At 35.8% G+C, this 16969-nt stretch overlaps 1 protein-coding gene across 1 annotated transcript in view; it reads left to right on the top strand.

The window, feature by feature from the left end:
- Positions 1 to 16793, top strand: part of DDHD1 (DDHD domain containing 1) — an 82789-nt gene extending 65996 nt beyond the window's left edge. Inside the window, 5 exon segments of the mRNA XM_028505956.2 lie at positions 2916 to 3114; positions 3117 to 3161; positions 4140 to 4337; positions 7323 to 7406; positions 14134 to 16793. Coding sequence (XP_028361757.1) covers positions 2916 to 3114; positions 3117 to 3161; positions 4140 to 4337; positions 7323 to 7406; positions 14134 to 14315 — 708 coding nt within the window. The 3' untranslated portion in view covers positions 14316 to 16793.
- Positions 16794 to 16969: the final 176 nt, after the last annotated feature.

The raw sequence follows: 16969 nt of genomic DNA, 5'->3' as shown, positions 1-16969 counted from the left end.
TTTTTGGTGAAACATCAAATCATCCAAGTGATTCATCCCCCACTACAGCCCAGATTTGGCACCTTGTGACTTCTGACTTTTCCCCCAACTAAAATCACCTTTGAAAGAGAAGAGATTTCAGGCTGTTGATGAGATTCAGGAAAATATGATGGGGCAGCTGATGGCTATTGGGAGAACTATGTAACATCTCGAGGTGCCTAACTTTGAAGGGAACTGAGGTGTCATTATCCTATATACAATGTTTTTTTTGTATTTTATATCTTTTATTAATAAATGTCTCTTTTGCATATTACATGGCTGGGTACCTTCTGGACAGATTCCATATACATCTCAAGTGCACATGAAATGTTTTTTTAAGATAGGCCACATGTTAGGACACAAAACAAGTCTCAGTAAATTTAAGAAGATTGAAGTTATATCAGGCATCTCTGACTATAATGCTATGAAACTATAAGTCAATCACAAGAACACTGAAAAAAACACATAAAGATATGGAAGCTAAATAACTTGTTATATGAATGGGTCAACAACAAGATCAAGGAAGAAATCAAAAGATACCTTGAAACAAATAAAAATGAGAATACAACAATCCAAAATCTATGGAACACAGGGAAAGCAATTCTAAGAGGGGAAGTTCATAGCATTATAAGCCTATCTTTAAAAAAAAAGAAAAAACTCAAATAAACAATCTAACTTTACACTTAAATGAACAAGAAAACGAACAAAGTCCAAAGTGAGAAGAAAGGAAATAACAAAGATCAGAGCAGAAATAAATGAAATAGAGTCTTTAAAAATGATGCAAAAGATCAGTGAATCCAAGAGCTGATTCTTGGAAAAGATAACAAAATTGACAAACTTTTAACCAGATGCATCAAGAGAAAAAGAGAGAAGACCCAAATAAAATCATAAATGAAGGAGGAAAAATAACAACTGACACCAAAAAAAATACAAAGAACTATAAAAAAATATTATAAACAACTATGCCAGCGAACTGGACACCTGGATGAAATGGGTAAGTTCCTAGAAACATACAATTTTCCAAAACTAAATCAGGAAGAATCAGAGAATCTGAATAAACAGATTACACCTAATGAAACTGAAGCAGTAAGCAAAAGCTCATAACAAACAAAAGCCGTGAACTGGATGGCTTCACAGGTGAATTTTACCAAATATTCCGAAACGAACTAACACCTATCCTTCTCAAACTATTTCAAAAAACTCAAGAGGATGGAAGCTTCCCACACTTATTTTATGAGGCCAGCATTATCCTAATTTCAAACCCAGATAAGGACACTACTAAAAAAGAAATTATAGACCAAAATCCCCAAAGAACATAGTTGTAAAATACTCAACAAAATAATAGCAAACCAAATATAGCAATGCATCAAAAAGATCATATACCATGATCAAGTGGGATTTATTCTGGGAATGCAAGATTGGTATAACATTCACAAATCAGTAAATGTGATTCACCATGTAAACAAAATGAAGGATAAAAACTACGTAATCATATCAGTAGATGCAGAAAAAGCACTTGATAAGTCTATCTGTATGATACAGATGATAATATTTACCTCGTACGGTTGTTAGGATAAGTAATATAGAGGGTCTGGCACAAATAATGCCCCCCCTTTTTTTAAAGACTTTATTTCTAGAGAGAGGAGAAGGGAGGGAGAGAAACATCAATGTGTGGTTGCCTCTCACGTGCCCCCAACTAGGGACCTGGCCACAACCCAGGCACGTGCTCTGATTGGGAATCGAACTGGTGACCTTTGGTTCACAGACCAGCACTCAATCCACTGAACCACACCAGCCAGGTCCCCCTCTTCTTTTACATAAAAATCTTACATTACAAAATCCTAAGCATGTAATTCTGTAACAAAACAATACCACACTCAAGCACACCACGTGGCATTTTAGGTAAAATGTTTGAATTGCTGTCCACCTCGTGCGAGACTTTTCACATACCCTACCAACCATACTCAATGGCGTTAATTCTGCCCAACCCTGTATATGTGAAAACATGTAGCTAGATATTCAATATTTCATTAATATGCATTAATTTAGCTCATTTGTTTTATAACTTGAACATGAACTCGGAGCTTTCGGTTGTCCTTTGTATAACGTTAAATTTTGTTGAATTATAAAGGAGGGTTATAATCTCATTAATACTATTTTTATTCACTTTATAGTTTTCCTGCATTTTTTTAAGTAATGTTTTTTTAATGATTATGTCAGAACTGTGGTAGGCAGTTTTTACAGATATTATCTGTTCTCTGCAACATAACATACTGAGAGGAAGTGTTATCCCCGTTCCTACAGCTCAGGAAACTAAGGCTCTAAGGCTTGTGACTTGGTGTCATCCAGGTCATGAGTGATAGAGGCCAGAATGTGAACTCAGGGAATTCTGGCACCAAATCCATTGCCATTTCTGCTGTATCATCTCCACTTCACATTAGACAAATAGTATAATATCTGCATCTAATTTGTGTGTTATTATGTTAATCTGTTTGAAAATAGAGTTTACTAGGAGCTCCTAAGATTAAGAATTGATCTTATTTGCTGTGTTCCTGTTTACTCTTTATAGCTTCAACTTTGTGAGACTAACATAAATCTGTTAATGATATGAGAACATAATAAAAAAGAATTTATTTCTGTGAAAGATTAATTAATGGGTACTATTAATGTAGACTAATTCTAATTGTTTTTTTTTTTCTTTTTCATAATTCCATCAGTAAGGAACTGTTAGACCAATTATATATTACTAAGAATAAACAAGTAGGAATACATGTTAGAAATAACAGGTTTTTAAAGTTTTCCTAAGGTCTGTTGAGCATGCACTAAATGAAAATAAATAAGTTTACTAAAATCTGAGCCTTAATGTTGTTTCTTTGAATTTTTTTTTTTTAATCAAGGCTTATAGATTAGAACCGTTAATACTGAAACACTACAGCAACATTTCACCTGTCCAGATCCACTGGTATAATACTTCCAATCCTGTACCTTATGAGCATATGAAGCCAAGCTTTCTCCACCACAACAAAGAACCTACCTCAGTTTCAGAGAATGAAGGCATTTCAACAATACCAAGCCCTGTGACCTCACCTGTTTTATCCCGCGACACTATGGAGAATCTATAACAAATATAGGCAAAGCAGCATATTAGGTAATTTCTCTTCGGTATTCCTTATCAATGAATATAAGTACTTTTTTATGGCATTAAGTTTGGTAGTATTTGGAAATATTCTATGTGTACAACCATCAACAGTTAATTCCCATGTTTAGAATTAACTACCCCTCTCACTGTTCATGGTTTGAGGACCAAAGCCCAGGAGTTCTGAGTAGATCAGATCCTGTAGTTTTGCATTATAAAGTAAGGTGGATGCACAAGAAAAGGTCTGGGGATCAAGTCCCTGATTTTAATCTTGTGAGATCTTAGACAAGTCATAGAATTTAAATGCATCCTCATTGTGAAATAAGGTTACTTGAGTCCGAGGGCAGCCTACCAACTAGTTCTCTGATGCATGTCCCAAAAGTCTCTTAAATGGCATTCTTCCTGAGGGCAACAAGGATATTTAATTTGCCTCTGAATGATCTCCAGTGCCAGCCACAATATTTGGCATAGCACTGGAGGTTAGTTAGATGCCAGTTGAATTTGTTGCTTTTGCTTACAAGTTGCCTTAATATAAAATGCCACAAGATGGCACTGTAAGTAGGCTTTACTTGCTGGTTTAATTTCTGTTTCATTTCGTCATACAGATTGTTTATTGACAGCTTTTTATAACATACCCACTTAACTTCAGTATTGAGCATATGACTAATAAATATATGCCCATGTCAGTGGCATGGTTCTTAAAGAGTTTAATCTTACCAAATATTTTAATGAATAATGACCACTTGAATAAACAGAATCTTTGTTCCTTTGTAAGCTATATTCCTAGAGCTTATACATTCTCATTCTGTTTAATGATATTTTGATTTTTAAACCTATAATATAATTGTGATTTTTTTTAAAATGTTCCACCCTGGAAAAACATGACTAGGGCTTGGTCCTTCTGCCAATTGGCTGTAATTATGGGTGGTGCTCTTTAGCTTGGTATGTGGTGTAATTCAGCAGAATGACTGCCCTGTTTTCTGACATGCAGGGGCTGCTAGCATTGGAAAGGGACTTGGAGGAATGTTGTTCTCAAGATTTGGACGTTCATCTACATCACAGTCGTCTGAGACATCAAAAGACTCAGTAGAAGATGAAAAGAAACCAGTTGCCTCGCCTTCTACTACCACTGTGGCAACACAGACCCTTCCACATAGCAGTTCTGGCTTTCTTGATTCTGCATGTTAGTTCATACTGTTCTTTCCTTGAGTTTAAATACTGTATCTTTTTTAAAATTGAAGAGAGCAGAGAAGTTTAAGATATTAACATTAGCAGTCAACTCTAAAATCTAAAGCTTTTAAATTAAAAATGCTTTTTTGCTGCTTACATTTTTAAGACTAATTCCAGGTAAGTGGCAGTTTTACTGCCTGCATTGGTGGATTAATAATAATCAGGGCCTTGTGGCACAGGGGTCCTAAGTATGGAGCATAAAACAAATCTCTTTGAGATAAGCACCCCTGGTTTTTTATAAAGTAGATTTTTTAAAATATGGTCTTTTTGCCCTTAAAATTAATGTAGTTGCATCAAACCTATGCTGTATCTACTCTTGATACTTTTTAAAAAACTGCTATGCCAAAGCCATCTGCTGCTAATCCCTCTGTTTCTTTCATCCAGCCTAATTATAAAAACCTCAATGCTTTCCATTAGTATTGGATCCACTATATGGCCTTCAGTTCTATCCCAGCTACCTAGCATAAAGCAGGTACTCTAGAAATGAGTGAAGGACTTGGCATTAGAATGGAATTGTATTTATTTTTTTCTAGTAGACTACAAGGTTTAAAATCTTGAGTTATGTGAAACACTAATACACTTAGTATATTAACTTCCAAGGGTCTAAACTTGACCCTCACTTTTATTTCTTTTTTAAAGATTTATTTATTTATCTTTAGAGAGGGAATGGAGGGAGAAAGAGAGAGAGAGAGAAACATCAGTGTGCTGTTGCTGGGGGCCGTGGCCTGCAACCCAGGAATGTGCCCTGACTGGGAATCGAACCCTGCGATGCTTTGGTTTGCAGCCCACACTCAATCCACTGAGCTACGCCAGCCAGGGCTTGACCCTCACTTTTAAGTGTCCAGTAAAATAAGACTAAAAAGTCAAGTCCAGTTTTCCCATTAAATTATTTAAGGAAATGTAGATTTTTTAAAAATTATTTATTTATGTATGTATGTATTTATTTATTTTTAGAGAGAAGGAAGGGAGGGAGAAAGAGAGGGAAAGAAACATCAATGTGTGGTTGCCTCTCACACATCCCCTACTGGGGACATGGCCTGCAACCCAGGCATGTGCCCTGACTGCGAATCGAACCTGCAACCCTTTGCTTCACAGGCCCGTGCTCAGTCCACTGAGCTACACCGACCAGGGTAGGAATGTAGATTCTGAGACAAGCTACTCCTTTCTGTAACTATAGGAAAAGGAAAACTTTTCTTTCTCTAAAAATTTTTAAATGTCATATTTTAGATACTCAAACTCTTGTTACTATGCCTGCTACTCTAAATTTTAAGATGACCAGCAATCATTGCCATCCATAAAACTTACTTTAAAAGGAAATTCAGTTGTGACAATCCTAGAGGCTGGATCTTTCTCCATAGTCACCCCCACCCGGGGTGAATTATCCTGGGCATGCCTGAGTTGGACATTCCTATTTAGTCCAGTAACATTGTTTTAACTTAATCTTTGTTGGAATGAATACTGAACATTTTATAATTGCAAGCCTTTTGAACCACTACCTAGAAAATTCATTTGTGACTTTGATATTTATAAATCTCATATTTTAGTTTTCTTATAAGAGTTTATATACTGTCGCTGACTTAAGCTCTCACCTCTACTTAGTATCAGGATTGTGGTTGTGAAAATACAAAATCCTGTTATAACATGCAGATTTCAAAAGAAAACTAAACTTCTGAGGAAAAGTAATTTCAAAGAATTTTGTAAGATGGTAGGTTAACAAAGTCACAATTCTTTAATGCCCAGCACAGATGCTAGTAAACAGTGGGATTGATTGAGGGAATAGAAGCGCAGGGTGGGTTCCCCAAGAGAAAGGGTGACGAAGACGTGGGGGAATCTATAGGATCTGAGGGAGGAAACTATTTTTTTTAGTGAGTTTGGGTTTGTTTTATCTTGTTTCCTATTTAACATAGTATTTCAAAATGATAGTAGAGAACACTGTTCTTTCAGGACAACAGAGAGGAGAGGTGCTTAGCTATATTGCATCGTTGTATTTTGGTGGCTTAACAAAATGCATTTTTCTGTCATTCTTACATATAAATTCTTTGTTGGTCCTAATGGTAAACTCCTTGTGAACTATACACTCAACTAATTCTGAGCTAATCATGAATCTTAATTATAGATATTCATCTCTAGATGCAGATTGTAACTATTAAAATTAGGCAACTACTAGTACAGTAGAATTACCTTTTAAATGGAATCCTCAAGATTTGCTTACTAATTCTTTGATTTGCTTCAATGGTATACTCTTCTGTGTAACCTGATTTAGACTAATTTCTTAAGTCTTAATTGCTATTTTGGCTATCTCTGCAAATCATAAAACTTTCTTAAGTCTTCTTTTTGGAATTTGGTCTTTGTGATTAGGTAATTCTGGCTTCTTTCCTTCTTTCTGCTCACCTTGATTGCCTCGGTTTTTCTCTCTATAACTTTATTCTGAAGCTGCGACTTTGATTCTCTCTTTGAGGATAAGATGGGCGCAGACTTCATGATTAATCAGGGTTTCTGTCTTTGAGGACTGAGTGCTGTCAGTTGTCATCAAGTGGATGGCACTCACTGTCTTCATTTCTTTTGAAAAGTCTAGACTTATTTCCAATGATTTACTATTCCATTTCTTATGCTCCCTGATGTTTGTAAAGTATTAAAAGGAAAGATCTGTTTCTTGTAGCATAGTGTTTGCCTCTAGGTTAGAACTTAAATGAACTATACGCTTTGGGGATATCTAGGTGTTAACAGATTATGACATTGTATTTCAAAATTAATTGTGCTTACATTTTCCATGAAAGAACTCCTCACAAAAAAAACCAAAATGTGTCCTTCATTACGTGTGCTAGGTTTAATCAGCTTATTTGGGAGTATTGTTCTAACTTTGGCCACTGCATCATTGAAGGCCATTTGTAACTATCAGCTAATACTTTACAGCATCTTGTGTTTCTTTTTTTCACAGATTTCAGACTTCAGGAGTCGTTCTTTAATCTCCCACAACTTCTTTTTCCGGAAAATGTAATGCAGAATAAAGATAATAGCCTCGGTATGGTATATGTCAGGAATAGCATTCAGAATACTATGAAAATGATCTACTAAGAGAGTTCTTCTGCTCATTCAAAAAAAAATTGGATCAATTCTTCTGAGAAATCAGCCTGTAGATTACTTTATATGTACTTCTTTCTGTATTTTCTATACTTAAATGGTAGTGAATCCTGAAACCCAACTGTTGATTAGTGTGTAATGTGCCTAAAATATATGATACTCCTTTACACTCCTACAAAGAAGGAACCTTTTAGAGAGGGGAGAAGAACATGAGTCATTTTTTCTTCTCTATTGTCCTAAAGGCTTTGAGGGGCATCACTGTACCTCTATGTATTACACTAGATATAAAGGTTTTCATAGTTAAAGATTTTAATCTTTCCTAGTTTTTTCAGATATCAGTACACTACCACTTAGGGCTTTTAGGTATGTCATTCAGCTGATATCTGGTTTCAGTACAAATATTTAATATTCTTTAGAAGTGTAAGTTGCTTTAAAAATTAGAATTACTGAATGTAAGAGATTTTCAGTGTCTTAATTTTCACCAGATTCTACACAAAAGATTAATCTTTGCAGTTTAAATTATTTTCACCAATTAACTTCTCATTCCTTTTTCCATAAATCCTTTTTCCATTTTTAAAAAGAGTGGATTTTATCTTCAACAAAAGATGTTACAGGTTTTTCTTTGAATATTTTAACCATATCTAATTATATAATATCCATATTGCAAATTTTTCATACATTTTTCTTTTTCTTTTATTTTTCTGTTGTTCAGAACAACTCTTGATAAAAGTTTCAAACAGTGTTCTAGTCTAACAAGCTAATTTGGGGTTTTTTTCTCCCTAGTCACAGTTTGTGCTGATCTAACTGAGTGAATTCCCCCTCAAGAAATGAGCTTATAACAGTGCTTACTCTGGTACCTGCTCATGTAATTTTTAGGTTACTTCCATAAAGAAATAATTCAATTTGTGCTTCTTGCATATTTAGTTGGAGAACAGAAAATGTATTCATTCATACATTTGTCCTGTATTCTAGCAACCTTAGAGCCTCTGTCTTAAAGCCATACCAACTACCTAAGCCATTACACCACTAATTATAACCACACCAAACTGATTCACTTGGTAATATGTATATGGCTTCTATTTTCTCTTTTCATTTTTATTTATTCTACAATTACTTACTAAATTTTTACCATGATCAAAGATAACCAAGGTAGTCTCTAGAAAAGATACCAAGATAAAACAGACAAGTACCACCCATAAAGATATTAAATGCTGGTGTGGAAATTGAGTATTTTCCAGAGGGCATATATTCTACAGGGAAGGTAGATAACTACATAAATAACTACAGTATGTGGTAGGATGTGATGAGACACATAACAGAGGTACAGGTAAAGGATTCTGTCGGTTCTAAGGAGTGAGGATATGATTTCACCTGGAGAAATCGTAGAAGGCTTCCTGGAAGTAGCATTTAGACATGCAGAGATTAAAAAACATTGCAGGGAGAAGAAACAGGGTAAGCAGCAGCACAGAGGTGGGAAGCACAGAGTGTGTAAGGAACCAGAAGTTCATTTTCTTGAGAAGTACCAGGCATGAGTGGAAGTAAGTTAGTTCTGAATATGACTGGGAAAGTTTCTTAAACCAGACTGTAGAGGTTCCAACAAATCTTGCCATTCTCCTGGAGGTTTTTTGTATTCAAGATTGATCTGTGAAGCCTCTCTATTTACCCGTATAGCCGATCTGTTGTTAAATTTAGGTATTTAAATGTCTTTCAGGGTAGATTAGTGTGGAGAAACTTTTTTTGGCAGAAATTATAACTAATTATAAAACTTGTTTTAGAGTTTTTGTTATTTTTCTCAAAAGGTAGTTGGAAAATATTCCTAAATGTATTTGGAGCTACAATAGTTCAAAAAATGTAAATATTCTTTGAATGTCAAATACCTAAGCACATGAAATATATAGTTGCTCTGAGGCAGCACAAAAATAAGGCATAATTTGCTAACAAGAACTCTAAGCATAATCTTTCTTATTACAGATGAATCTTTGACCAGACATTTGGAAACACAGTTTTTTTTAACTACTTTATTTCTCTTGGTGTCTGCCTGGAGCCAAATCATGCAAATATGACCGTAATTATTACTTATAAATCAGATAACTTTTAAGATTCATTAAGTTTTTTAAATTTTCTATCTAGAGAAGTTAAAATACTTCCTTTAAATAGTAGTAACCTATCAATTAGTGCAATTATAAATACTAAAGTGCTTTCTTTCTTTTCACATGTTATATTTTTAATACCATATCCATGTTGACAAACCTTATGCACATGAGAATTCTCTGATAAAAGCTTAGTACTGATGACATTTGACCTTTCACATGATATAGATGGCAGGCATTTTCTTTGGGCAATAGGGAAGGAAATATGCTCATATGTGTGAATCCCCCAGAAAAGAAAATCAATGTTTTAAAACATATAAGCAAACTGCTGACTGTTAAAAGCCAACATTTTTTTTTCCTCATTTTTACTTATTTTCAGCTGTTCAGGAATCTCATTCTTTTCTTTGTGAATAGAAGAACTTCTAGCAGTTAGGCACTCAAGAAAAAGAAAGAAGGACAAAGGATGGTTTTATATTCTCCTGTTCAACCTAACCCAGTGAGAGAAACTGGGAAAAAACTGCCGACCTACCCGTGTGGCGCTACCCCATTCTCCGTGTGGTGATCATGAGAGAGGTCCAAGGCAGCTCCATGTAGATTTGGGCCCACTTTGGCCAAGAACACATCTCACAGCACATACAGATTGGGGCAAAAGTAAATTCAGAGTTGTTCATATGGAAAATATTATAATAATGAATAATAACAAGAATAAATGCTGTTTTACGCACTTACAACTGTAAACCCACTTTTGCCCCATCCTGTCTAGAATGGTGCTGTCACGTAGAACATCGGTGCCTTGGGAAATCTGTGATCAGTATAAACAGGAGAGAGAAGATGAGACATAGGCCCATCTAGTCCTACCTATCCACCTGCAAAATCAACACAAATGTGAGGTTAACCGCAGCAGCAGTCAAACTGCCTGGGGTGAACTTTTTAAGGAAGGTGAGAAACCAAACAGTTCATCTGGTACACACTGGCTACCCAGATGCCATTTTGACAGGGACAGACTAAGCTAAATATTTAGGGACAGGGAGGGCCATTTAGTTAGCAACACTTAAGTTCCTGTAGGTTATAAGACTAACAATGGCATATAGTAGGATAATTAAATTAGGCATTTTAGTGTCTAGTATATGAAAGGCAGTGCTGTATGACAGTAATAGCATATTAAGAATAGATTTTAAGTACATAAAATTAAAAACAGAGCCAAAATAACTCTGGTTATAATGAAAAATGTCGCTTTCTAAGTTCTGGCCAAGATGGAGGCATAGTTAGAAACCCTTCACTTCTTCGCACAACCAAAAGGAAGATAACAACCAATCTAAAATCAATAAACAACCAGAAGTGCCAGGAAATCAAACTGCATGGAACTCCGACAACCAAGGAATTAAAGAAACAGTCAACCAGACTGGTAAGGCAGTAGACCATGCAGGTGGGGCTGACTGAACAGGAAACTGAGACTCAGAGCTGACTGGACTATGGCAGTTGAGGAGGTGGGAGAAACTCGCAGTCTCCTGTGACAGTTCATTTGTTAGGAAGTGTGTGCGAGATGAGGGCAAGCTGTACCATTCCCTCTCTGGCCCCTCCCCCACAGGCAGCACTGCAGTGCCGCAAGGAGGGTTACCTGCCCTGGTAAATACCTAAGGCTCCTGTCAAGCACAACTTAACAGGTGCTCAAGACAAAGAAGTATGGCCCAAATGAAAGAGCAAAACTCCAGAAAGAGCTAAGCAAGGAGAAGATAGCTAACCTATCTGATGGAAAATTTAAAGCCCTGGTAATCAAAATGCTCACAGAACTGATTGAGCTTGGTCTCAAAATGAAAGATAGGCAAATTAATATAGCACAATATTCAGGGAGCCGACAGTGACAGGAAGGAAACCAGGACTTAAATCAATAATTTGGAACAAAAGGAAGAAATAAATATCCAACTGTAACAGAATGAAGAAACAAGAATTCCAAAAATGAAGATAGGCTAAAGAATCTCTGGACAACCTGAAACTTTCCAATATCTGAATTACAGGGGTGCCAGAAGGAGGAGAACCAACAGCAAGAAATTGAAAACTTATTTGAACAAATAATGAAAATTTCCCCAATCTGGCAAAGGAGATAGACTCTCAGGAAGCCCAGAGAGTCCCAGAGAACTTGGACCCAAACAGGAACATACCAAGGCATATCATCATTAAGTTACCCAAGATTAAAGATGAAGAAAGAATCATAAAAGCAGCAAGAGAAAAGGAAAAAGTTACCTACAAAGAAGTTCCCATAAGGCTATCAGCAGACTTCTCAAAAGAGACCTTGCAGGCAAGAAGGGGCTGGAAAGAAGTATTCCAAGTCATAAAAGGCAAGGACCTATATCCAAGATTACTCTATCCAGCAAAGCTATTGTTTGGAATGGAAGGGCAGATAAAGTGTTCCCAGATAAGGTCAAGTTAAAGGAGTTCATCATCACCAAGCCCTTATTGTATGAAATGTTAAAGGGATTTTATTGAAGAAAAAGAAGATCAAAAACTATGAACAGTAAAATGACAACAAACACAACTATCAACAAATGAACCTAAAAGAAAAGAAAAAACAACAAAACAAAACCTAAGCAAACAACTAGAACAGGAACAGAATCAGAGAAATGGACATCACATAGAGGGTTTTCAGTGGGGGCGGGCAAGGGAGGAATAGGGAGGGAAAAGTACAAGGAAGAAGAAGCATAATTGGTAGGCATAAAATACGGAGAGGTCAAAAATGGTATAGGAGACAGAGAACTCAAAGAACTTACAGGTACAACCCATAGACGTGAACTAAGGGATGGGAATGCTGGAGGGTTGGGGGGTGCAGGGGGAGAGGGATGAGAGGGGGAAAATTGGGAAACTAATAGCATAATCAATAAAATATAATTTAAAAAAGAGAAAACTGACTTTAAAACAATTGAATTTAAGACCATTGGACTAGTAAAACAGTCTCCAGTAGCATTTGAAAATAAATTCTTAGAAATTTTAATTTTGTAGTCTTCACCAATATATTAATGCATATGTTTCCCATCTCTTCTGTTTCTCTTGTTCCTCCTTTTCTCTTTATAACTTTTCCTTGACTCTTCCTCATCATGCTTGAGAATTCCAGTTTTCTCTTTTTCCGTCTTCCTGTCTAGTGTGCCAGAATGCACCCACAGATCTAACACAAATGTCCCATGGAATACAGAAGATAAAGGTTCAGACGTTACTACTCCACAGTCCCACATGGATTTCAGCTATGTCTGACTTAAGGACTCGCTTATCATAATTTAAATGAGGAAAATAATTAAAAATATCTTATAGAAGCCTATGTCAGTATATCTTACAATTGGTTTAGTAACCTAGTTGGTACCTGAGAATATACAGATAGCTCCATGGACATTTCTTGTCAGAAAAGAACAACCTGAATAGAAAAATAACTATACAAGTTTTTAAGTCACCAAATGGGATTGTCACAAACTACGTGTTTAAAATATGTATCAGCTAAACATTGATATGAAATTATTCTCTAAAATGGTACAGTTTTTCTATGTGCAATTACCAAATTCCCAATGTAAGACAAAACCCAACTTTTTCTACAACCTCCTTAATTTTTGCCCATTTTTACTTCTTACATCTGCTGGCATTCTGGACCAAGAACAGACTTGGAGTGGCAATGACTTGGGCGTTTTTGTTTTCAGGATGGACCTTTCAAAATTCCATATGGCTCACTGACAATTTTAAACGATTTAGTTCCTGAAGATCAAAATAGCATTTTTTCTAAGTGATTTCTCTCTAAGGATTTATTTAAATGTATTGATCGAAATTCTCTTGTAGCCTTGATTTGTTCAGGTGATTTTTCTCTCAACAGGCATTGCAAGGACATCCTATGGGTTTTAGAAAAGATTTGATTGCACTCATTGGATCAAGGGCAGCACTGTTAGAAACGAAATCTTCCTCTCAAAAATCAGCACTCTTCTGCCTAGTGTAACTTTCCCAGCCACAGCAGACATTTATTGAGCACATGTACGTTCCAGGCGCATGTTAGGCCCTGCTGACTGGATAAAATCTAGGCTGCCTTTGAGGAAGTCAGCCAAGTACGGAGGAAAGCATTGTGGAACTGTGTAAAGGTGGTTATCTTCTAGCATGTCCCCACAGACCAGATGATGTGTAGGGCCTCCCAGATGAAAGGGCCCTGAGTGACCTGCTGCATTCCCACAGGCATTATTGCGTGTAAGCCTGGCCTGCAATTCTGGAAGAGGGCTGCTTTCCTCATTTTACAGACTAGGCACAAATTTTAAATGGAAAAGTCAGGATTCACCCCAAATATACTCTATGCTACCAAGTGAAATTTTTTGTTTTCTTTCATTATTATTCCATATTGACCTATGCACACAAAGGAAAGGACTCACCAAATAGAATCCCAAGGTAATAAGGCTCTTTTTTCCCCATACAATTAGAGTGAAAATTCACTTTAAAATACATATATGGATCTAACATTAGGAGAATCACTTCTATTAACTCAGTTTTTATCCTCAACTTTAGTATGTAGAACCTATCTTATTGTAACACTTGTTTGATTTCTTTCTTTTTCTTTTTTAGTGGAATTGGATCACAGAATTGATTTTGAACTCAGAGAAGGACTTGTGGAGAGCCGCTATTGGTCAGCTGTGACATCACATACTGCCTATTGGTCATCTTTGGATGTTGCCCTCTTTCTTTTAACCTTCATGTACAAACATGAGCACGATAATAATGCAGACCCCAATTTAGATCCAATTTGAACTCTTGAAGGACATTCATGGCCCAATACTGATTTTTTTTCCTGTTAAAATGTATGTGTCAAGATAATAGAGATTTCAGGTTTAAGTATATTTCAGTTTTGTTTAGGGCAAGAAATATTTAAGTTTAAGAGCACTTTATTTTAAAAACAAAACATATTTTCAGTCCAAAAGAAGTTACTTACAGTTTTCATCATTTTAATTATGAGTCTGACAGAACCCCCTACAGAGAATCAAGCAAGACTTTGAAATAAGGAACGTTCGGGTGACCTGCAAGGTTATAATCTAATTTCTCCCAAATATAAAGTCATATTAATGGGTTGAATCTAACGCATTAACAAAATATGTTATAAATCTAAAATGGTCAATATCTAGTATATTCTATACAAAGTGATATCATTGTTTTCGATTTCTATGAAGGCTTTCATTTCCACAGTTCCTTTGGAAGAAGAGCATAACAGATTTAAGTGTTTTGATTTAACTTGTTTAGCAAAACTAATGTTAAAAAAGAAACAATATTTGAACTACTGTATTTATAATTTATTACCTCTAATTGCTTTATTTCAAAGTATAAAACATTTATTTTTTTAATGTTTCCTTTGAACAATTTAAGAACCACATTTAGTGTTAAGACCCTTTTTTCCCCCAGAAGTTCACCTTTGTACTCTTCAGATGAATGTATAGACACTGTGGCATACTTTGAGTTTTTCTTTTTTTTCATTAAAACTTGTAGTTTCACACAAATAACACTAGTTGAATTATTTTTAAAATAGAACTTTTTATTATGTCACATGAACCTCAGAGAAAGCTCAAGTTTTCTAAACACAGAACTCTATAATGAGTACATTTCATTAACTTTATTGGAAATTTTAGTAGACTTCTTTGGAATTGGGAGTATAACGACGATTTTAAATACATAAACATCTCTGTGCCAAACAACACATATAAAGGGATGGCATGCCGCTAACAGACCTTATTGGTGAAGTGTTTAAGAACACACGGTGGAGACATACGGCACAATACATCAGGATTCCAAGGCATTAGCAGAGTTTTCCTCAGCTGTAATTATTTCCACAGTGCTTTTCATCTGAGGAGCTCAAAGTGCTATAAAAGTTAATAATCTATGTAGTATCTCCTTGAGGTAAGTAAATGAGTGTTATTCTCACGTTAACATGTTAATTCCCTAAGGCACCAAAACTTTTAAAGTGCCTTGAATTAGATTACAGAGCAAATCAGAAGAGCTCAGATTGAAGCCAGACCATATACTTTGATATCAGTGACTAATAATTTACTTGTTACCTCTTAGTAGTTTGCAAACAATAATAAGTTGCGATTCATAATTTGGAGAAGTGACTGTGAAGCCAGTATTTTACTCTGCTTGTCTTACACATTCTTGGGTTCTCACACACAAAGGAAAAGTTACTTAGAAGGGATCATTGGCCATCTCTGCTCCAACCAATCCTCACTTCTGAGTGGCTGCCACTAGGTTCCGCTCAAGGTGCTGTCTTTGCTTATCGTACAAGGCTTTTTCTTAGCTTCCCAGTAATCGTCACCATGGGTGCACAGGTCATAGCTGCACATCTCACCTGCTGTTCTTTATGAGGTAGTGGGATCTGTGGCTTACATGTAGGTTCTATTCAGCACCATCAGTTCTCATCTATTTTGGCCTTTCATTGAATTTGCACAACATAGAACACTTCTTTTGAGTGTTTAAAAAGATTCCAAGGTTCCATGACCAAATGTGTGACCTAGAAACCCTTGCCATAAAAGGCTTGAGATCTTAGTAAAGCTGAAGTAATCTCTCTTAAATTTAGAGATTCCTTTGAACTCAGGTCATCTCCCTGCCCTGTTTATTTCCTAGGCCAAATTCAGTTCCTAAGAAAATTAAAACTGGCATCTCATATGACTATTCCTAAACGTACTTGAGCATACGTTGCTGTGGGTAGGATGACACTCAAATACCTAAGAGCGGTAAGGAATGGAATGCATTCCTGACCACTAGAATGTGAAGAGCCCTTGTTACCTGAGAGGAAAGTCTGTTACACCTTTTCATTTACAATGAGTAATAAGAAAATGACCAGTATGTTCACATAGCTATAAGAATATGTCTACTTCCCTTTTTCCATATTGAGGAAACAAAATCAAATTTAACCACATGCAATTTGAATTCTTGAAAAGAGCAACATTCAAAAGCCCTTTTCAAAGTGAGATCGTCTGGATTACTGGACAGTTCATTTTCTGTTCATTACTTCATCAGTAGGGATGGCAGTTTTGATTCTATAATGCTCTTCTTGCTTCCATGTGTCTGCATGTTATCATGGAATGCACTTGTATATACTCAAGTAATATACAGAGTATGTGTAATTCTGGCTTGGTTTAGAAGCTAAATCAGTTACTGAGTAACATTTTGCAACTTTATTCCAGCAAGTACTAAATTGGCCAAAAGTTCTGTTTTTGATACCATTAAAATTTTATTCTCTATTTTGTGTACATGCTATCGTGATTCTTCTGAGTACTGGTTAGGTCGTTCAGTTTCAATCCAGTTAGGTTCCCAAGTTCTTTAAACTTACAATAAGGAAAATGTATTGAATTCAGTATTGCTTCATTTTTACTTTAAAATGAAACTTTGCTGAAGCCTTTTGTTCACAACATCACTT

Source organism: Phyllostomus discolor, chromosome 1 (genome assembly GCF_004126475.2).
Source record: "Phyllostomus discolor isolate MPI-MPIP mPhyDis1 chromosome 1, mPhyDis1.pri.v3, whole genome shotgun sequence".
Lineage (NCBI taxonomy): Eukaryota > Metazoa > Chordata > Mammalia > Chiroptera > Phyllostomidae > Phyllostomus > Phyllostomus discolor.
Note: the sequence above shows the minus strand (reverse complement) of the source record. Positions and strands in the feature narration are given on the sequence as shown.